Source organism: Oculina patagonica, chromosome 13 (genome assembly GCF_052425735.1).
Source record: "Oculina patagonica isolate OP01 chromosome 13, crgOcupat, whole genome shotgun sequence".
NCBI lineage: Eukaryota > Metazoa > Cnidaria > Anthozoa > Scleractinia > Oculinidae > Oculina > Oculina patagonica.
Window position 1 is genome coordinate 36,217,132 of NC_135770.1, and position 22,077 is coordinate 36,239,208.

At 40.1% G+C, this 22,077-nt stretch overlaps 3 protein-coding genes across 3 annotated transcripts; 1 reads left to right on the forward strand and 2 right to left on the reverse strand.

The window, feature by feature from the left end:
* The first annotated feature begins 226 nt into the window (after positions 1-226).
* Positions 227-2,209, forward strand: LOC144635824 (carbohydrate sulfotransferase 1-like). Its single transcript, XM_078494942.1, has one exon. The coding sequence runs from the start codon at positions 392-394 to the stop codon at positions 1,643-1,645; it is 1,254 nt and encodes a 417-aa protein (XP_078351068.1). The 5' UTR covers positions 227-391; the 3' UTR covers positions 1,646-2,209.
* A 2,108-nt stretch (positions 2,210-4,317) lies between these two features.
* LOC144637176 (uncharacterized) lies at positions 4,318-7,938 on the reverse strand. Its single transcript, XM_078496310.1, has 2 exons — positions 7,726-7,938; positions 4,318-7,091 (listed from the first exon to the last, which is right to left on the reverse strand). Exons 1-2 carry the CDS (start codon positions 7,889-7,891, stop codon positions 4,318-4,320), a joined length of 2,940 nt encoding a protein of 979 aa, XP_078352436.1. The 5' UTR covers positions 7,892-7,938.
* A 7,072-nt stretch (positions 7,939-15,010) lies between these two features.
* LOC144635852 (DNA-directed RNA polymerase II subunit RPB9-like) lies at positions 15,011-21,824 on the reverse strand. Its single transcript, XM_078494975.1, has 6 exons — positions 21,657-21,824; positions 21,488-21,542; positions 19,205-19,278; positions 16,025-16,099; positions 15,630-15,681; positions 15,011-15,248 (listed from the first exon to the last, which is right to left on the reverse strand). The coding sequence occupies exons 1-6, from the start codon at positions 21,719-21,721 to the stop codon at positions 15,189-15,191; spliced, it is 381 nt and encodes a 126-aa protein (XP_078351101.1). The 5' UTR covers positions 21,722-21,824; the 3' UTR covers positions 15,011-15,188.
* Between the last annotated feature and the right edge of the window lie 253 nt (positions 21,825-22,077).

A 22,077-nucleotide genomic window follows, 5' to 3' on the forward strand; every position in this document is an offset into this window, starting at 1 on the left:
TTAAGTCATACGAGTTTGACAACAGTTTGCTCTCGTTTATTTGTAAAGGTTAAGAAAACTACTAGAGAACATTCTAGTCCCTCAACGAGAAGAAAAACAAAAAATGTTTTCAACCCAAGAATGCAGAGAAAACAAGCGATGATATTTCAATTAAGGATTTTTTGTTTTGAGGGGTTTGTTTGAAATGCAGCAACCGACAGAATTTAACAGAAAAGTGGAGTTGTGTCAAGTGTCTAAAGCAAAGAACAGCGCTTCATGCTTCTCAAACTTGACACAGTTACCCATAGTAACATTATCTTTGAATAGTTCAGCGCATGCAAATTCATTATGCTATTTTGACAAACTTTTCAATGGTCTTTTAATTCATCGCCGTTGATGTAACGAAACTAAGATGACAATAAGGCGAATCCGACTTTCAAGGCTTATAAAATTAATTCCCTTGCTGGTGTGCCTGATCGCACTGTACTTAATCGGCTCGTATATTGTTGGCCCGTCGACTTTGCCCGCATTCAAAGACGAATTTCAACAAATTGGAGAAGGACACGATTTTGATAACCATCTTACCGGCCCAGCAATGAAGTTTGAAGAACCTTCAAGTACAGCAAGAAAAAACCTAATTATTGTGTCGCACGGTCGGTCTGGCTCCACGCTTATGGGAGACATATTCAATCACCACCCTTCGGTGTTTTATATGTACGAACCTCTACAAACCGTCGAACGAGTCACTGAAGCGAACATGGTGGAAACTAACAAGAATTATAACGAGCATGCCAAGGAGTTTTTAACCGGCATTTTTCGCTGCAGATTCGAACCACCACCGATGTTGGCGGATATAGAGAAGTTTTACCGTAAACCAGCTCACCCCCGAGTCAGTCAGGCCATTGCTTCGCCGCCATTATGCCCCTATGAGACTACAGACCCGCAATGGGATCCACTACTTTGCCCTCCGATGACTAGCGAGTCAGTGGGAAGTGCTTGTAAGGACAATTACGATCTAACTGTTATAAAAGTTCTCATTCCTCGTATTCCAGAGAACAGCATCAAAAGTATTTTGGCCGCTTGTAGTCCAGAGGATGTCAACTGCAAAGTAATTCTTCTCGTAAGAGATCCTCGAGCCGTTATAGCTTCTGCACTGAGCGTGGGCTTTTTTAGAGAGTTGAAAGGCGACGCAAGAGTGGGAACACGGCGATTTAGTTACTGGAATTGTAAGGAAACTGAGGATAATTTGGAATTTGTCAGAAAACTGCCGGACTCACTTCGCGATCGGATCAAATTTCAGCGTTACGAAGATCTGGCGCTGAATCCGTTAAAAGAGCTCTCGGGTCTGTACAAGTTTGCGGGGTTATCTGTACCGGAGAGCGTGCGGAATTGGTTAAACGAAACTACACGACAGAGCAGAGGCGCCTGTAACCACGAACAGGACGGAGAACAAGCCACTTGCACCAAAGACGATGCTTGGGCAGCGGCAAATCGCTGGAGATGGAAGGTACATCCACACGAAATTGATCTGATTGAACATTACTGCCGACATGTAATGGAGCTTATGGGATACAGAACTGTCGACAGATCGCACGAACTACTAGCGAACGTAAAAATTCCGCTCTTTAGCGAAGACTACGAAGCGAAACATTGGTTTTTACATTGAAAGTGCCTTCGATTAAGCCTTCCTTTTAGGCTGGCAGTTTAGGGCAGGGAGGAGAGTTTGCTCGCGCGCAAGATACACTTTAAGAAGGCACAGGACACAAGGCACCAAACCCAGCGCAGATGGGGCTATTTTTTTTTTAATTTTTTAACACTTTTAGGTCTTGATCACTTTAACTTACAAAAGGCAATTGACACCTCAGTTTGATCTGCGACAAAAAGAAACGTGGAAATTTAGAGTCCTTCCCAGTCCCTACGCGAAGTGGATGAAGGGCACGTGGCATTCAGTTTTCCCTTGATCCATTACGAAGAGAATGCGAACGAGGCGCTCTCCGTAACCACGGGCACGTCAGAAGTTCCGAAAGTATCTGGGAGCGTTGTTTTGTTCGTATTTACCATGTTTAGTGTGTATTGTATTGTTTAGATGGATTACTATTTGTTTTATTGAAGACGTTTTTATTGAACTCAGAAAGTTTAGAACAATTTAATTTCCATAACCACTAAAATTTCTGGCAGATGTTAGAGTAAAGTACATTAAAACACAAGGCAGAACAATGGAGGTTTACAAAAGCACTGCGAGAACTTTTAACCTGTTTATAGCCCCGGCTAAATGATCAACAATCAAAATAATTCAATAAAAATTATAAATAAAAATGAATTCAATAAAATATTTCTCGAAGAAACTAGCTTATTTTAGCTACAGCAAAATTTGAGTTTAGATAAAGTTTTATATATGGTTGTATGTATGTATGTATGTATGTATGGTAGCACATCCACAGTGTGGCTATTCGTCCAACAAACGTTTTTTATCCAATATTTTATTGAATAAACCGGTCAAACGATCAAATGTTGGGTAAAACATGCTTTAACAAGGGGGTGAATAGGCTCGCGGATCGACGGATTTGACCTTAAGATTGTGGGTTTTTGCGATATATTGAGCGGATTCACGGATTTCGAAAATACAGCGGATCGCGGAGAAGCCAAGAGTTTTGGCGTGGATTCAGGACTCTTCATGTCAAGTCGTTCGGATCGGTCACTTTGGTCGGTCAGTCTTCGTCGGAATTGTCGCAAAAACAAGCAGTGAAACGAAACGGCTTAAAAACTTGGCATAAAACGACATCTGTTGTCCATTTGAGTGAAACTATACCACACAAAGCTTTCAAGCAATGCGGATACGGATTTTGAACGAAAATATAATGCTGGATGAGAGTTTGATCGTCAAACCGATGTGTACAAAACTTTTGGGTTCGGCTTCTACTTTTTCGAGACTCAAACGTGCCTTTTTGACATCTTGTTGGTGTGTTTTTATGGGTTCCACTTGGTTAAACGACTGTGGCATTAGAGATTGAGGTCGACATGGTAAGCATTAGATTTTCGGCTTTCCCGTTAGCCGTCGCTTGCTTTACTCGTGTGGTCGACTTGTGGCAAGTCTCTCTCCAGTCCTCAGCCTTCATCTCGCTCGGGGTTCGGGTTGAGGACTGGAGACGACTGACATTTGAAGGCAATATTTTCCGCTGGTGTTCCGAGTGCCAACTTCGATCTTCTCAAACTTCTAAGATTTTGTTCGGCCAAATGAAACAAAAAAAAAACTTTCTCGAATGGCGAGCGCACGGTGAACATTACTGTCAAAATGACACTATAATGCGCAGATTTAGCTTCTCAAAAAAATATGCACATGAAAAACTTCTTTCTGCGTCCGCAAGCCAGCCGGCGCTCTGCGAGACGCTTGCGTCTTAATAAGTACTTCGTTGCGTTTAAAGGGGGGGGGGGGGGGGTTCTGGTTTGAACTACCCAATCCCCACCCTTCTGGAAATTGTTGCTTTAATTTAAACGTTTTGGCAATCTTTCTGCACAAGATTTTCTTTGTGCCTTTTTAGCCATTGGCCATGCACCACCCCTTCCGTTGGAAAACAATGCTTCGCCCCTTAGCGAATTTGACTTGATACAGGAGCAAAAGCATGTGCAACAAAGTCCCGAAACCACTATATTTTTTCAGACCGAGTTGCAATTGCTTGCGCGAATCATCTCTTCACTTAAGGCTTATGCTACTGTACAATGTTCTTATTTGAAAGCCCAGCTTGAGACTTGGATTCCAAAAGCAAAACGACTTTTTGTAAAACATACTCCGCGTACATGTGGCGTTCCTTGCGCGGACTAACAGTCTTCTGATACAATTTACAGCAAGGAGCCCAAAGTGTGACAACTTTTAATTAACTCACATTCTTCCGTTTAGTCACATCCAATCAAAGCCGAGATTTGCTTGAAGTTGACATCTGATTGGATTAAATATGCACGAACCAAAGAATATTAATAAACCAAAAGAGGTCACTCTTTTGCGCTCCTAGCCTGCCGTGCCAGGCGTTTTCCGTGGGCGCGCGAGAGTATTAGCTCGCGATTGAGTAGATTTGTCATGTTGGATCAGGGCGGAGGGAGGTTTGGAAGCGAGCAAAAGCGCCAGGGGGGGTTAATGTCTATCAGCCTCACTCCTACTACCCATGTGAAAAAAAATTAAAAAACAAAACAATCAAAAACAGACATGTGAAAAAAATCAAATCTTCTACTATTACAGTGTTTTATTTATAAGAAAAAAATGATTTGATCTGATAAAAGTTCTGTCAAGGCGATTACTTCTTATTTACAATTAATGAAGTTTATTTAAAAACATTAATCAAGTGTTCATTTACAGGCGGCACTGTTGCCATTGTAAAGTTCAGGTGAGACAGATTTGTCTCTGTTGTCTGAATGTGGTGAAGATTTCTTTCTGTAGCTTCCGACGACCGCTTCACTCCCAGAGCGACATTTTCCTGATTTAGACGAAGCAGATTTGGCTCTGCCATTTGAGATTTGGTCAGTTAGTGCCACGTCACTACCAGATCTTGATTTGGATGGTTTTGAGGAACCAGATTTGGGTCTGCCATCTGAGATTGGGTCAGTTAGTGCTACGACGTCGCTACCAGATCTTGATCTGGCTGATTTAGAGGGACCAGATTTGGCTCTGCCATCTGAGATTTGGTCAGTTGGTGCTACGACGTCCCTACCAGATCTTGATTTGGATGGTTTAGAGGAACCAGATTTGGCTCTGCCATCTGAGGTTTGATCAGTTGGTGCTACGACGACGCTACCAGATCTTGATCTGGCTGATTTAGAGGAACCAGATTTGGCTCTGCCATCTGAGATTTGGTCAGTTGGTGCTACGACGTCCCTACCAGATCTTGATTTGGATGGTTTAGAGGAACCAGATTTGGGTCTGCCATCTGAGATTGGGTCAGTTAGTGCTACGACGTCGCTACCAGATCTTGATTTGGATGGTTTAGAGGAACCAGATTTGGCTCTGCCATCTGAGATTTGATCAGTTGGTGCTACGACGTCGCTACCAGATCTTGATCTGGCTGATTTAGAGGAACCAGATTTGGCTCTGCCATCTGAGATTTGGTCAGTTGGTGCTACGACGTCGCTACCAGATCTTGATCTGGCTGATTTAGAGGAACCAGATTTGGCTCTGCCATCTGAGATTTGGTCAGTTGGTGCTACGACGTCCCTACCAGATCTTGATTTGGATGGTTTAGAGAAACCAGATTTGGGTCTGCCATCTGAGGTTTGATCAATTGGTGCTACGACGACGCTACCAGATCTTGATCTGGCTGATTTAGAGGAACCAGATTTGGCTCTGCCATCTGAGATTTGATCAGTTGGTGCTACGACGTCGCTACCAGATCTTGATCTGGCTGATTTAGAGGAACCAGATTTGGCTGAGATTTGGTCAGTTGGTGCTACAACGTCGCTACCAGATCTTGATCTGGCTGATTTAGAGGAACCAGATTTGGCTCTGCCATCTGAGATTTGGTCAGTTGGTGCTACGACGTCCCTACCAGATCTTGATTTGGATGGTTTAGAGAAACCAGATTTGGGTCTGCCATCTGAGGTTTGATCAATTGGTGCTACGACGACGCTACCAGATCTTGATCTGGCCGATTTAGAGGAACCAGATTTGGCTCTGCCATCTGAGGTTTGATCAGTTGGTGCTACGACGTCGGTACCAGATCTTGATCTGGCTGATTTAGAGGAACCAGATTTGGCTCTGCCATCTGAGATTTGATCAGTTTGTGCTACGACATCGCTACTAGATCTTGATCTGGCTGATTTAGAGGAACCAGATTTGGCTCTGCCATCTGCGATTTGGTCACTAAGGACCACGTCGCTACCAGATCTTGATTTGGATGGTTTAGAGGAACCAGATTTGGCTCTGCCATCTGCGATTTGGTCACTAAGGACCACGTCCCTACCAGATCTTGATTTGGATGGTTTAGAGGAACCAGATTTGGCTCTGCCATCTGAGATTTGATCAGTTGGTGCTACGACGTCGGTACCAGATCTTGATCTGGCTGATTTAGAGGAACCAGATTTCGCTCTGCCATCTGAGATTTGATCAGTTAGTGCGACTTCGCTACCAGATCTTGATTTGGATGGTTTAGAGGAACCAGATTTGGCTCTGCCATCTGAGATTTGATCAGTTTGTGCTACGACATCGCTACCAGATCTTGATCTGGCTGATTTAGAGGAACCAGATTTGGCTCTGCCATCTGAGATTTGGTCACTAAGTGCCACGTCCCTACCAGATCTTGATCTGGCTGATTTAGAGGAACCAGATTTGGCTCTGTCATCTGAGGTTTGATCAGTTGGTGCTACGACGTTGCTACCAGATCTTGATTTGGATGGTTTAGAGGAACCAGATTTGGCTCTGCCATCTGCGATTTGGTTAGAATTCAACATTTTTGAGCTTCTTTCGTGACCTTTCAAACTCACAGACGCCATATTGGATGTTTTACGACCTGATGTGGTGTGAAGCCTTGTCTTACTCGATGAGTTTATGTTATCTTTTTCTGCAGCAGCAGAACGCGTATTTGTTCGTAAACGTTTATCAGCTGTCTTGTTATGCACCAGTGAGGCCGTTGGCACTTGGGGTCGCTGTAATTTGCTTGAGGACCGATTGGTGGAGGGCCCACTACTTGATTGTTCTCTCTTCTTCTTTTGAGCGGCAGCGGTACTGGACGATTGTTTGTAGTTCGAAGAACTTTGTTTCAGTGCTTTTTCTGCAACTGATGAGTCAGACCTTCCACGTTTTAGGTCCTTTCCTTTGGATGGCTGTTCTTGAACAAGACGTGAACTTTTGGTCTTCCTTAAGGTTTCGGTACTCTGCTTGTGCTGCACGGTGGAAGGGATGCGACTTGCAGTCGGTAATTTACCCTTGTGCGATGTGCCCTTGATAGATGATTTCTTCTCCTGTTCTTCGGGGCTTGAAGGAGTAAGGATAATTTTGCATTTACTACCAACTATTTCCAGTTCAGGAACGGAGTTCTGTAGAGAACTGTTGGAGCTATTCTGTAGACTGTCACTGCTTTCCCTTGCACCGTCTGTTGCTGCTTGGATGTGGGACACGACTTGTTCAGAGTCTGAAAGGAATTTATAGCTTTAGTTATTTAAAATTTAACGACATTTCTTTAAAGGGACTATGTCACGGAGATTTCGCAGATTTTTGGTCTACACTGTTCTTAAATGAGTGGAAGGCAACCTAACCCATAAAAAACAATATCTTTGAACATCTAAAGGACGTTATAACCTTAATTTGTGGAAAGAAATCAAGCTACGGCTATAAATATCGATTTTTTGAAGACGCGCGGAAACAATTTGAAAACGTTTGCCTAACGTTTTCAAACTGCAATCCATTTCCATCCGCGCCATCCGCAGCCAATAATGCTAGTTAACAGTTTCAGTGCTCTAATATAGCAATTTTTAATAAAAATGGACTATTATTTCTAGGTCTCATGCGCACAAATATAAATTTTGGCTGTTCAAAAATCTGGTAAAATCCGTGACATAGTCCCTTTAAATTTGAGATACCGTGTAAGAGTTTCCTTTCTGTAACTAGGACACGAACTAGAGATACACTGTAAACCTTCTTCTGTTACGCCCTTGAAACCCTTTTAAATAATAGCTGGCTAAATCAGGCTGACACTGGCAAAGGTCTATATGTTATCTTGCATGTCGCTTCGGGGGCAGAGGTTTTAAGACATCGAGTTTGCTTACTTGTTTCCGTTGTAGGTGATCGTACTCTTGGAGATCGCCTTGCAAGAGGCTTGGAATCTTTGGGTGAACTTGCTAACTCCTGGAGAAGACACACTTGTGATTGAAGTATTTCAGCGATTGCATCGCTTAACTCTTCATCTGAGTTTGGAGACACCTGTTGCGACATAAGAAGTTTTTTCAGCTTTAATATTTTATAAAGATAGCGCTACTCGCAGTAATAAAACACTATCTTGTGAATAAGTACTAACAAAACCTTACAATTTTAAATGATGCAAAACATGTTAGCAATTAACATGGAGTGAGTGGGGGGCATGGTTGTGTTTCTCCACTTACGGTATTAATGGATTCGGGTACCTATAGGTGCTTGTCCAGTTGACTCTTTCTGGATGTCTGCCACCATAGGTGGTTCTTCAGTTGACTCTTGCTGCATGTCTGTCACTTTAGGCGCTTGTCCAGTGCACTCTTGCTGGATGTCTTCCACCATAGGTGGTTCTTCAGTTGAATCTTTCTGGATGTCCTCCACCATAGGTGGTTCTTCAGTTGACTCTTGCTGCATGTCTGCCACCATAGGTGGTTCTTCAGTTGACTCTTTCTGGATGTCTGCCACCATAGGTGGTTCTTCAGTTGAATCTTTCTGGATGTCCTCCACCATAGGTGGTTCTTCAGTTGACTCTTGCTGCATGTCTGCCACCATAGGTGGTTCTTCAGTTGAATCTTTCTGGATGTCCTCCACCATAGGTGGTTCTTCAGTTGACTCTTGCTGCATGTCTGCCACCATAGGTGGTTCTTCAGTTGACTCTTGCTGCATGTCTGCCACCATAGGTGGTTCTTCAGTTGACTCTTGCTGCATGTCTGCCACCATAGGTGGTTCTTCAGATGACTCTTGCTGCATGTCTGCCACCATAGGTGGTTCTTCAATTGAGTCTTTCTGGATGTCCTCCACCATAGGTGGTTCTTCCGTTGAGTCTTGCTGGATGTCCTCCACCATAGGTGGTTCTTCAGTTGACTCTTGCTGCATGTCTGCCACCATAGGTGGTTCTTCAGTTGACTCTTGCTGCATGTCTGCCACCATAGGTGGTTCTTCAGATGACTCTTGCTGCATGTCTGCCACCATAGGTGGTTCTTCAGATGACTCTTGCTGCATGTCTGCCACCATAGGTGGTTCTTCAGTTGACTCTTGCTGCATGTCTGCCACCATAGGTCGTTCTTCAGATGACTCTTGCTGCATGTCTGCCACCATAGGTGGTTCTTCAGTTGAATCTTGCTGGATGTCCTCCACCATAGGTGGTTCTTCAGTTGAGTCTTGATGGATGTCCTCCACCATAGGTGGTTCTTCAGTTGACTCTTGCTGCATGTCTGCCACCATAGGTGGTTCTTCAGTTGACTCTTGCTGCATGTCTGCCACCATGTCTGCCACCATAGATGGTTCTTCAGATGACTCTTGCTGCATGTCTGCCACATAGGTGGTTTTTCAGTTGACTCTTTCTGAATGTCTGCCACCATAGGTGCTTGTCCAGTGCACTCTTTCTGGATGTCTGCCACCATAGGTGGTTTTTCAGATGACTCTTGCTGCATGTCTGCCACCATAGGTGCTTGTCCAGTGGACTCTTTCTTGATGTTTGCAACCATGCAGGGTTTTTTAGATGGCTCTTTCTTGATGTCCGCACTCCTACCAGATTGCGCTGTTGACAAGTCCCTGTGGTTCATACATGGTTGTGCAGTGGAAAGGTCCTTGATGTCTGACACAACAACAATAACAATAAAAACACATGAGCTTTATTTTTATGGCTACAAAATGTTACCGCATTGCAAAAGCATAAAGTTAGAACTCTATTTAGACACGGAAATATTTAAAGCTAGTGTTGTAGTGCGGTGGACAAGTAATTCAAAAGAAAAATGCTGTTGGACATTCCAGAGTTGTGCAGGGAACTGGGGCGAGTTTCAAATTCAACCAATTGATACCATGGCACCACTACATGAAAGATCACGGTGAGATTGGTCATTTGACCAGGTTTGATGTCAAGTTTTAGGATGAGCAGAGAAGAAGTTATGGACTTTGAAACACTGGTTCAAAACCCATACAAAACGTCTCACATTTTGAGACAGCCTCCCCCAAAACCATTTAAGTTTTTATGATTTCTGTGATACTCTTAAAAATCATTAGCCAAACACAGTGATTTTCACCTTAGTTTCTTTCAAAAAGTAGGTCCACGGCAGGGTTTTACAGCTGACACAAAACTGATGATAAATTTTGAGAGTTCGTATGGTTTTGGGGGTTGTTGTCTCAAAATGAGTGATGTTTGTATGGATTTTGAACCATATGTTCAAACTAGTCAAAAATAAGCACCGATGATTTTAAAAAAAACACAAGAATGGAAAAGAATTTATTTTCAACACCCGAAATGTTTAAATTTAGATGGCAGAGAAAATGGCGGAGGTTGATTAGGATGCTTTAATATGAGAATAAAGTAATCAGCATAAGTTTGGTTCAAAATACAGTATAAAGGATTTGCAGGTCACTCTTTAAAATATGCTCATGAAGCAGCATTTGCTTTAAATTTTATGATATGGTAAGGCATCATGGTGGATCCAGAGGGAAACCTTCTCATGTGGTTTGAAGTGTCAACCAGGTCCTTTTCACACCATAGTTACAAAATGTTAATCAGTGATTGCAATGTCATCAACAACTGGATGTCTACAGCATGAGTAAAAAAAACAATCTAGATAGTGCTTTTTGAAACTACCATTAGATAGGATATATCAGGTTCCAGTGTTGAGTTCACTGGATCCGAGTTATTACAATATAAAATGTAGTCTGACCTTTAGAGGTTGGTCTTGCCATTGGTTGAACCTGAAATTCAATAATAGTTGATAAGTGATAAATTAGTTATAAGTATGCACTACCATTCTTTATTAGTCCAGGAACAGTAAAACAATTCTTAAATGGTAATAAATAGTTATAAACAGCAATGCATACTCTGTAATGTTCAATTCAACCATTGATAAGCCCCATGGCTAGAAACCAATAAATGTAAAGTATGTAAGTATTGAGTCCTGGAATTTGTACCAGGGATAGAAGGACTGTTTCTATATTTTTTTCCTAATAGTCTGCTAATTTCTGATCCTATTTATTACTCAACAATACAAGAAGTTTGCAGAATGAGAAAGTACTAAAGACCAAGAAGAAATTTTATCATTCTATGTTGTATCGGTCTCCAGGGTTTTCATTAAGAATTGTAATAGCAGGAAAATAGTGTAAAGTAACTGGAGAATGATTTTTTAAGGTTCCACTCTTTATAAAAAAATAGTTATAGGCCTTTGAAATTTAGCCGGAGAATTCTACATAGTAGAAGGAGAATTCTCCGATCTCCGATGCCTAATGAACACCCTGGGTCTCTGCTTTTAAATTCAAATAAGAAAGCATACAGTACTATAAACTAAATAAATTAATGTTATGGTTTTCGAAGGTAGGCATGGCCAATATTTTACTCAATTGTTACATGGTCTTGGAAACTGACTTTTGTAATACTTGTGTTAAAAATAGCAAAGCATACCTTTGGTTTAATAGATGTTTTTGGTTTGGCGCTCAAGCTTTCTTGAGGCATTTTTCCATTCTTTTTTGTTGATGTCTGGCCATGGCCTTCTAGAAAAAGAACAGAAAATGTTAATAATTTCTACTACATTTATTTTTCCAGATGGAGACCTGAACCCTGTGAAATTATGCTAATCTGGTTTGAAGTGCCAACCATTTCATTTTCACGCCATTGTTATTAAATGTTAAGCAGTGATTGCAACTGCATCAACAACTGAATGTCTACAGCATGAGTATAAAACAACTTAGATAGTGCTTTTTGAAACTGCTAGTAGATGAAATATATCAGGCTCCAGTGTTGTGTTCACTGGATCCCGATTAGAGTTACTTTTTTTACAATATCAAATGTAGTCTAACCTTTAGAGGTTGGTCTTGCCATTGGTTGAACCTGAAATTCAATAAAAGTCTGATTACTGATAAATTAGTTGTAAGTATGCACTACAATTCCTTATTGGTCCAGGAACAGTAAAACAATTCTTAAATGGTAATAAATAGTTATAAACAGCAATCATTCTGTGTGATCATTTTAACCATCAAAAAGCCCTATGGGAACAAGCCAAAAGAGTAGTAATGTCCAGATATTTGCACCAGGGATAGAAGGACTGTTTCTGTATTTTTTCCTAAGTCAGCTAATTTATGATCCTGTTTATTACTCAACAATACAAGCAGTTTGCAGAATGGGGAAGTACTAAAGACCAAGAAGAAAGCATACAGAATAAACTAAATAAACTATTATTATGATTATTTAGAGGAAGGCATGGCCAATATTTCAAAATTGTTACATGGTCTTGGAAATTGACTTTTGTAATAACTGTGTCAAAAATAGCAAAGCATACCTTTGGCTTAATAGGTGTTTTTGGTTTGGCGCTCAAGCATCCTTGAGGCATTTTTCCATTCTTTTTTGTTGATGTTTGGCCAAGGCCTTCTAGAAAAGAACAGAAAAATATTAATAATAAATATTTCTACTATGTACATATATTTTTTTATGTAATTTACATTAAATCTGTAAAACTTAGATCAAAAACGTTTTGACTTTGCAATAAACCTTGGTTTAATAATAATAATAATATCTTTTATTTAGACACGATAAATTTACAGCATAGCTGATGTGGTCGTGTTTAAGTTACCTAAGAAATAATCATAACAAAAGTTTATAGCAGTTGTTACCATAGAAGTGGATTTTTAAATACAGTGAAGCAAATTACATTCAGAGCATATGGATATACCAGTAAGATAGTGATAATCTGAGAAAAATAACCAATAGGAAATAAAAGGAAACAGCCCTAAAATAACCCCAGCTAAAACAAGATATATGGTAACCAGCTTTTGATAAATAACTTTGAATTTAATTAAAAATAAGGTTGATGTGATATGAACTTACTTAACTTGGCTTCAACAGCCTTCTTTCTCAACTCAGCAGATCTGTTGGTTCTTACAGTCGCTTGAGGAGAGATGGTCTTTTTCTTCAAACACTTTGGTTTGGATGGACATTGTTTTATAACAATGCAGTCCGTATCTGTGACAAGATAAAAGATTGTTAGCGTGAGTCATACTTACAGGAATTTTAGAGACTGCAAACTCAAGCCCATGCCACAAAAGGTTTCACACATCGGAAAACCAGCCAGAAAAAAAAAGCCACTAAAATTCTTTAAATTACAAATCTTCTCAAGTTTTCAGCGAATAAACCTTTTTTGCGGAAGCGAAATCTCGCGTAATTTTTTTTTCCATTCAGCAATTATTTAGAATTAGCAAAAGCAATTATTACTTTATATGGTATTGACGTTTTGAAGACTTGACTGCCAAGATAGAACAAAAAAAAAAAGCAGAGATGTTAGATAGAAAAATCTATGCTGCAAGTTTCCTAGACTACGGAATCGGAGACCAAAAAAGTTTTAAAAAAATTATCAATTCAATGAATTTCCTCTTACCCGGACGATGAGCCTTTGTGGCTCCACACCCCATGTTGGGTTTAAGCTTTCCGAAGAAAATTTCCCGAAAAAGATCAAAATCGATCCGAATTTACTTTCCGCTTCGAAATTCACGACAAGTCGCGAGAAACGAGACGAGCAAACTGAAGGTTTCTAGGGGCAACCTTTTGTTTACTCCCGTGTTTCCATCGCAATGGTGTGAACGTCACGCAGACTCAATTTCATGAACAACGAAATGCTTTTATAAGTTGACCAAAACGCGAAAAGTATTGGTTAAGTCTGCATAAAAAGTGTGCATGTATAACCAGAAACCCAGGTTTTCCTGGTACAACTTTTGTACAACCTCAACAAGCTTACCTTCAATGGCTGCGTTTGAGTCAGGCCATTCTTCGCTGTCGTCAAAGCAAACTGATTGCACCGTACATTTCGTCCCAAGTAATCGGCCTGCAGTAAAATACCATTTTTTTTTCATAGTCTCCAGTGAAAGAGGAATGTGAACGAATACAAGGAAAAGAAACGGCAAATTTCACAGCCCATTTTAAAAGATTCACCAGATTTACCCGATGAGGGGCATCCGCGCATGATCCCTGTGGGTCGCGGGCACACGGGCACGCGGGCTCAGTTTTCCTTCCCAATCTCTTGGCGGCCACAAGTTGCTTGACAACTTTTTGGCAGCTTTTCATATTTCGAGCAACTTTTTCCCCTTTGAGCAACTTTTTTCCTTTCGAGTAACTTGTTGCATTTTGAGCAATTTCTATACCGAAGATCTCCGAAGATTATCCGAGTAGCCATACGAACGTTTCCCAAGTTTTCCGAATATTTTCGTGGAACATCCAAAGACATTTCGACTTTCGACTCATTAAAACATTACAGAATGTAGTCAGCGAACATGACGTCATCAATATCTCCACGATTTTGTCTCAGTGAAAGAAATCCTTGTAATTCAAACAAAATTGCCTTAGAATGTTATTTAGATACTTCCTGTTGCAGTGAAATTGCATGAAACTGCTTATAAATCTTACCTTCAAAGGGAAATTAACATATAGTATTTGGAGAAATTTTCTTGACAAAAAGCAGCGTTTTAGATCTTTGGGGGCAACTTTGAGCAACTTTTTTAATCAAAAGCAACTTTTTTGGATTTTTGGAGCAACTTTTGAGCACCTATTTCATCTGTATGAGGTGTGATTTCCAAAAATTATGTGACAGTTAGAAACCTTCCTTAGCAACAAACTGGTAGCTAAGAGTCATCCCCCTCCCTTAAAGGTGAAACCGCAACAACTTCCTTGCGGTAAGATGTCCAGAGCGCAATCAAGCGTACATGTAAGAACTGCTTTGCGGTATTGATATTTGATATCACATGCATCATGACTTCTGACGTCAAGGCCATTCAAATTAATTAAGACATTCCCCTTGCTTTATTGATGAAAGAAAATAAAAAACGCACATAAACTTATTGTAATGAGCTTTATAAGAAGGGTTTTACCAATGTATCAATCTTATTTTTTTTTTATTCAATGACCAGTAGTTGCTAATTAAAAAAGGTAAACAATAAAAAATGACAATGGAGAAATAAATAGTTTGTAGAATACTCAAATGCAATGAAAAATCGAAAAGTGCCAGGAAATATAAATACATGTATGGGGTGTAGAGCATGGTGTCTCTAGTCTAACCCAACAACTGCTTTTGCCCAGTCATGTTGTTTCCCTCAAGCTTTCGTTGTTCCTATCTTAATAATCTAAATAATCTTAATAATCTATTAGAGAAATGAAAGATAATTGCTGAAAGTCTTAAGGATCTACAGTCGATGCAAACACAGTTACAGTGAAGGAAGTTCCTCTTCGGCCACTCCATCTGCTATGATCGCATGTAATGGTGTTTTTTTTTTCTATAAACACTTCTTAGAAAGCTATAATAGCCTCATAATGTCTTGTCATGTCTTTTTCTCATTCAGTCCACCGGTTGCCACAGTTGACTGCAGAACACACATAGTACAATCTCATTTGCTGTCAAAACAAAATTAAGTGGATTAGAAATGTGCTTTCAACAGATGACAGTTTTCAGTATTTGCTGGAAGTGAAATTCGTGCATCACAGTTTCCTCTTTAGTATATCTTTTCTATCACTCAGAAGCATAGACCTCCCCCACAATAAGTGCAATGGGCTACAGCCACATAGCTCTATGCATGTATTGCTTGCCAATTATTATAGGCTGCTAGGCTTTGCCACATGTACAGGAAGGCTGCAGCAACATACAATGTAGCCTACTTTAATAATACATTATTGTTTTAATTGTCTCTCTGGTAAACTGTAAAAATTAAGGTTACTTTTCATTACTGCAGGTAAGGTTCATAACTTAAAGGTATTAAGAAATTTCGAAAGACTTACATCTGCCTTGCTGGACTGCGACTGGAAAAATACAGCTTCCCTGTGGCCACACCTTCAGTGAAATAAATTAATAGTAAATATCAACAATGTATCAAGAAACATGTGGCACATCACATGGTAAAAATTTAGCCTACAGTAGTTTGTCATTGGTAAACAAAATTACTCTACCCCAGTCAATTGCCTAAGTTTTCCGTTACAGCTCTTTAAATAAGATACAGACAGGGCCGTACCTAGCGGGGGGCCAGTTGCCCCTGCCAGGAAAACTAAAAAAAAAACGAAGAAAACTAAAGAAAAAAGAGAGAAACAAAACTAAAAGGAACTCCAGTTGGAGGAAAACTTGCCCCCGCAGACAAAAAATCCTAGGTACGGCCCTGGACAAGATTTAATTAACTTACTTGGGACACATATGTTCCTCTGTTCTTGGTAAGGTAGGGTCTGCTACAACATCTGTTACAATTTGTGTCAGTTCACTGTAAAAAAAAGTACATGAAATTAGAACATATCAGGCTGCAAAATGGCAAAAACGACAAAAACAACAACTGTACATGATATCTCTTGGTCAGAGAATACAAAAATGTATAACCTCCTTGAACAAGATTGTGCAAAAAATACTGAATTTGCATCCAGGGATAGGCATAACAAAATTTAAACTGGTCTGACACTGACTGAAGTACTGAACCTTTTAAACGTAACCCTTTTTAATATTTAGAATGATTTTATTTTTTAGCTGTACATTTTTAATATTTTATTGTAATTTACCCTGAAAAACCATTTTTGGAGAGGTAAATATTTTTTTTTTAAACGTAATATACAACGTTCACAAAAAACAAAATCAAACAGCTTTTTGTGAACGTTGCTTATTACACGTACATGTATGTATGTTCAGTACTTCAGTCAGTGACAGACCAGTTTAAATTTTGTTATGAGCAGGAATGTACAGCTGTATTATAAAAAATAAAAAAAAATAAAAAGAGAAACCAATGTAAAAGCAAACTCAGCTATCAGTAGCCTCCCACGCAGTCGTTCTTAGGGGCGATCATGACTGCATGGGAGGCTAAGCTATCAGCTGCATGACAAAAGTATTGTATATTTTACAGAAAAGTGATGGTTCAATTTTACCCTTGATATAATCAAGTATTTTCTGTTGTTTTGTTCAATTCCATGCATTACCATACACTAAATTGTACCAAGGGTAAAAATGAACCACAACATACATACAATGTGTTTGAAAATAGTGTAATTGTAGTCAGGGGATGACATAGTTTGTTGAAGGTTTGTCGCTGACTGTGTTTTTGATGTTATTTTCCAAGACGTTTCGGCTATTGCTTAAGCCTTCATCAGTTAAAAAATCAAAGCTTTCACACGCGATTTAAAATAGCAGCACGTTAGCGCGCGCTTTAAAAATAACGTGTAAAAGTTTGAAACAAACTTCTATTCCTGTGAACCTGGCTCTAACCATTACAAACGAGAGGCTCCACCAAGATCAACATCTGGCAGATCGCACAAATATGTCCATCAGCAACATCATGAAACTATTAGAATTTGTTCTTAAGCAAAACTATTTCAAACACGATAACATCTACTACAAACAAATCTTTGGATGTGCGATGGGCTCCCCGATCAGCCCTGTTAAAGCTGACCTTGTAATGGAAGAGATTGAAGAAAGTGCGATCACCACAGCTCATCACCCTCCTAAGTGGTGGTTCCGCTACGTGGATGACAGCCACGCATGCCTCAAAAAGGAACACGTAAATGAGTTTCATCAACATCTGAACTCCATAAATCCAGTATACAATTCATTGTTGAACTTGAGGACACCACGGAGCAGGGACTACCCTTTTTGGATACTATCACAACAAGGAGTGGCACACGAATTGAGGTGAATGTCTACAGGAAGTCAACACATACAGACCGATACCTTGACTTCAATTCTCATCACCCTGTGTGTCATAAGAGATCCGTAGTTTGCACACTGCTACGAAGGGCAAAGAACATTCCTTCAACACAAGAAGGGAAACGAAAAGAAACAAAACGAGTGAAGTCGGTGTTGCGCGAGAACAACTATCCACCATCTTTTATTAACAAGTGTGAGAGATCACTGTCAAAACCACCAGCAGATTTACCAACTAATGGCTTCGTGGTACTCCCTTATGTTCACGGCATTTCCGAAAAGATTGGCCGCATTTTGAGACAACAAGAGATCAAAGTCGCCTACAAACCGCTAAAAACTGTGAACAGTTTGTTTCCGCGCCCAAAGGCTCAAAATGATGTTGACCGCCCAAGATCTGGCGTAGTTTACAAAATCAATTGCACCAACTGTAATTTTGTATACTACGGTCAAACGGAGCGACCATTAAAGACCCGGATTGCGGAACACAAACGGGCAGTGGCCATGTTCGACCATGACTCAAAGATCTCCTGTCATGTACATGAAAATAATCACCACATGGATTTCAATGCCGTCAATGTAGTTGGACATGAGCCAAATTACCACAAGCGACTCTTTTTGGAAGCCTGGTTGTCCATTAAGGATCCGCACTCTGGGAACGACCATGCTGTCATCCCAGAGGTTTACAAGTCCTTGTCACGCGCATGAGTTTCGCGCCACGTTTTCTTTTGTTTCAAACTTTTACACGTTATTTTTAAAGCGCGCGCTAACGTGCTGCTATTTTAAATCGCGTGTGAAAGCTTTGATTTTTTAACTGATGAAGGCTTAAGCAATAGCCGAAACGTCTTGGAAAATAACATCAAAAACACAGTCAGCGACAAACCTTCAACAAACTATACATACAATGTACATGATTCAATGCAATTTAAAGTATTAACAACGACATAAAACTTTTCTCTAATCTTTGTTAGCCTTAAAAAAAATTTTCCACTGAAAGTTGAACCAAGTTAATATCATTAGGATACAAAATCTTCAATTAGTGATACAAAAGGTGTTCTTCAGTTGATGTTTTTTTAACATGTCAGTTCCTATCACAAATTCTGCAGGTACAATGTAAATTATTGACAAAGTCTATGCAATACTGGAAGTACTGAGGCGTGGAACAAATAATTTATAAAAGGTAAAGAGCCAAGTCTGTGTTTGAGCAGTGGCCCATCAAGCTGTCCAGATAGCATTAAATTTGCTGGTTCCCATTTATAAACCACTATAAGAGTTGTATGTAAGTATCTTGCCCAAAACACAACACAGTGATCCAGGCCATGACTCAAACCCAGGCCACTTGATCTGCAGCCCAACATGCTCAGGATTAGACTACAATGCCTCCCACATGGAACCAATGTGTGGAAGGTTATAGTCATACATGTATACTTTGGCAAACTGCCCCCATCCAGTGTACAAGGTTATATTCTTTACTGCTACTGTTTGCTAATTTTTTCAGTAAGCAGGGATGTTGCAAAGGGCCGGCTGCCGGCTAATTTCACTGGCAGAAAGAGTACTTAAATTGAAGTTTCACATGAAAACAAGAACTTAGGTAAACTTTCAAGGCCAAAAATGCCAGCTTGGCTTGTTAACCAGCTGGCTAAGTGTTTTTTTAGCTACATCCCTGAGCCTGGAGTGTGGTACTTACTTGACTTCGTGAGTGATTTTGTTCACATAGATACAACTGTTATCTGCTTCTTGCTGATAATCACAGTTTCTACACTAAAACACAAAGAATAAGTTATAACTAGAAATAGCTGACACTAGGTTGCCCCCGAAGTTTTGACGATGTTTATCGGTTTTTCTTTGCTGTTCATCCTTTTCTACAATTCAGACATTTGATTGGAAATTAATTTTCTATTTTAGATGATTATTACCGGTAACTATGATACGGTAAATCATTTAATTACAAGAACGCAAAAGCATCTTGACATCATTTTGCCATGTTTTGCTGTGGTGGGGAATCTCAGCTAGACTCAAGCTAGACTTTAGAAAAAGTCCGTCGTCTTTATTAATTTAACACGCCGGGACGGTCGACCTATCGCGACTTGCATGGCTCGTTTTCGCGACTTTGTCGCTTTGAATGGGCCGCTTTGCGGGCTCGAATCGAACTCACTTCACTGTGGTAAAGTCTTGATCTCAGCGAGGATAAACTTTAGAAACAGCAAAACGTTTTAAAATTACCATTTGAGCTGGTCCAATTGTTTTATAAATATATGGGCTGAGAGCCCGAGTATGAAGAATGACATGAGAATGATCAATCTTTAGAAAGAAAAGGATGTCGAAAGAATTTCTTACCTCTGTCAAAGCAAACGCCTGCCACGAGTTTTAAATAATCACAATGCATCTCGAGATCTCTTTTGAATTTCGACCGATCAAGACTTTTGAAGTTTTCTCCATTCAAGTAGTTTGTGCCTGGTAAATCATGGTCAGTTGGACAAAGGCTTTCTAATCGTAAATCACGCTTCATGACAACGATCAACTTTTTAAAAGGAAAGGATACCGAGAGATTTCTCACCTTTGACAATGAAAACGCTTGACTTTCTACAAGTCGCTCGCTTCTGGTTTCCGGTTTCGCCTGCCGCGAGTCTTAAACAATTATCTCGAGATCTTTTTTTTAAATTTCTTGTAAATCTCGTCCGGAGATAGACTGATCAAGGCTTTTCTCCGATCAAGTAGTTTGCGCTTGGTAAATCGCGGTTTTGGACTAAGGCTTGCTTATCGTAAATCGCAGACAAATTTGAAGATATGGCTTGATATGTTTGTACGTGTTCCTAAAATATTTCTTCTTTGGCCACTCAGATGTAAAAAATGTGGATTTTCTTACTTCAGTGCGAGTAACTTAGTTAATTATCGCGAAGTCTTTTCAACAATTGCATTGCTTTCGGCTTTTAGACATTGTGAAATGAATAGGCCTCGAATAAAACTTCAAATTATCTTTTTCAAAATTCTGCCCAACTGCAATCAACCTTTACAAGCTTCGTTTGTTTACTTGTTGTCATCTGTGCACGTGCTCACGCTTTGGGTTGTCATCATCACCCAGTCATCGTTTACTTGCGTCATCATTGACCAATCACCGTACAGGCAATTTTATCACACCTCCTGATACCCACTTGCAGGCTTTCAACCTTGTCGGCATTGCACAACTCCCGATACCATTTGCGCGCTCACTTTGGTCAAATCGAGAATTTTCCTGGTATATACTATATATATACTCTATATTCGCGCGGATTACAATGATGCCTCCTCGGGTTTTGGCCTCTGGGCCAAAACCCTGCGGGGGCAAAAATGCCTTACAACCGTATAATTAAAAACACGAACATTCAGTTAAAACAATTAAGTACTTTACAGTACAGTGTTATGAAAGTTACCGTCTGCCAACCTGGGGCTAGTGGATTTTGCGGTCAGGCTACGTTTTGCAAGTGAAGCAACATAAGCATCATGCTTATGAGAATTTTGTAAGCTAGTAAAATTGACTTTCAAGCTTAAACATCCTGGCTACAGTTGGGCAAGCTGGAAAATTCAATTTCTTGCACCCTGTACTATGATTTTAATACCACACAAACAGGTTTGATTTGTACTTCCTTTTGTTTCATATTGTGATAGTGAATATGAGACAATGAAATGAAAGGAATCAAAAAAAATTATACAAGGTTTAATCTCTGTTTCAGAACCTCATGCCTTTGGCTGTTTTGGCATGTTTTATTAGTGGTTATCACGGGTAATTACTTACACCTTAAGCTTTTAAAAAGGGTAGAAAATAACGCAATGGAATTAAAATTCTGTTACTCGATTTTTTTCCAATGAGTTCCGTCAAATTTCAAAGTTTTACGCGCGTTCACTGGTATTTATGGATAATGTTATCAGTGAGCTACAAAACGAACAGTCTGCTACAACTTACACATTAACTGGCAATGAACTAATCACTTACTGCATATAATAGGATCTTGTTGTCTTTGTCTTCCTTAGGATACAACATGTTGTTGCTGCAGAGACAAAGTACTCGTTTGACGCATTTATCGACGGCCGGTCAGGGAAAGTTAAAATTTACCAGGGCAATTCATTCACCAGTGTCTGTCAATAGAAAAACATAATCTTACCATTCTTGACAGAACTTGATGCCCACAAAACCTGGTCCGTCGTCTGAACGACCCCGGATACTCATTTTCCCGTTGGATTAGAGAGTGAATTGAATATAACAAACAATCGGGACTAAACGATCGCAATCGAAGAAATCAAAATGGCGTCCACGAGTGAAATCTGGGAACCTGGAACCTACCACAATAAGACCGCTGGTAAATGACTGCGGGCTCTGGTAAATAACGTTGGTGCCAGACCTCCGTGCGCCCACTACGCCCACGAGCTTTTTTTACGATACGAGAGGCCCGTTTACACAGGCGATTTTGGCGCGCAACTCAATGTCGCGCCGAAGTTGCATCAAGTTTCGAACAGGTTCGAAACTCCTGCGACTTGCAGCGATTTCATGGCGATTTTATCGCCGCGATATCGCGCCGAAGTTGC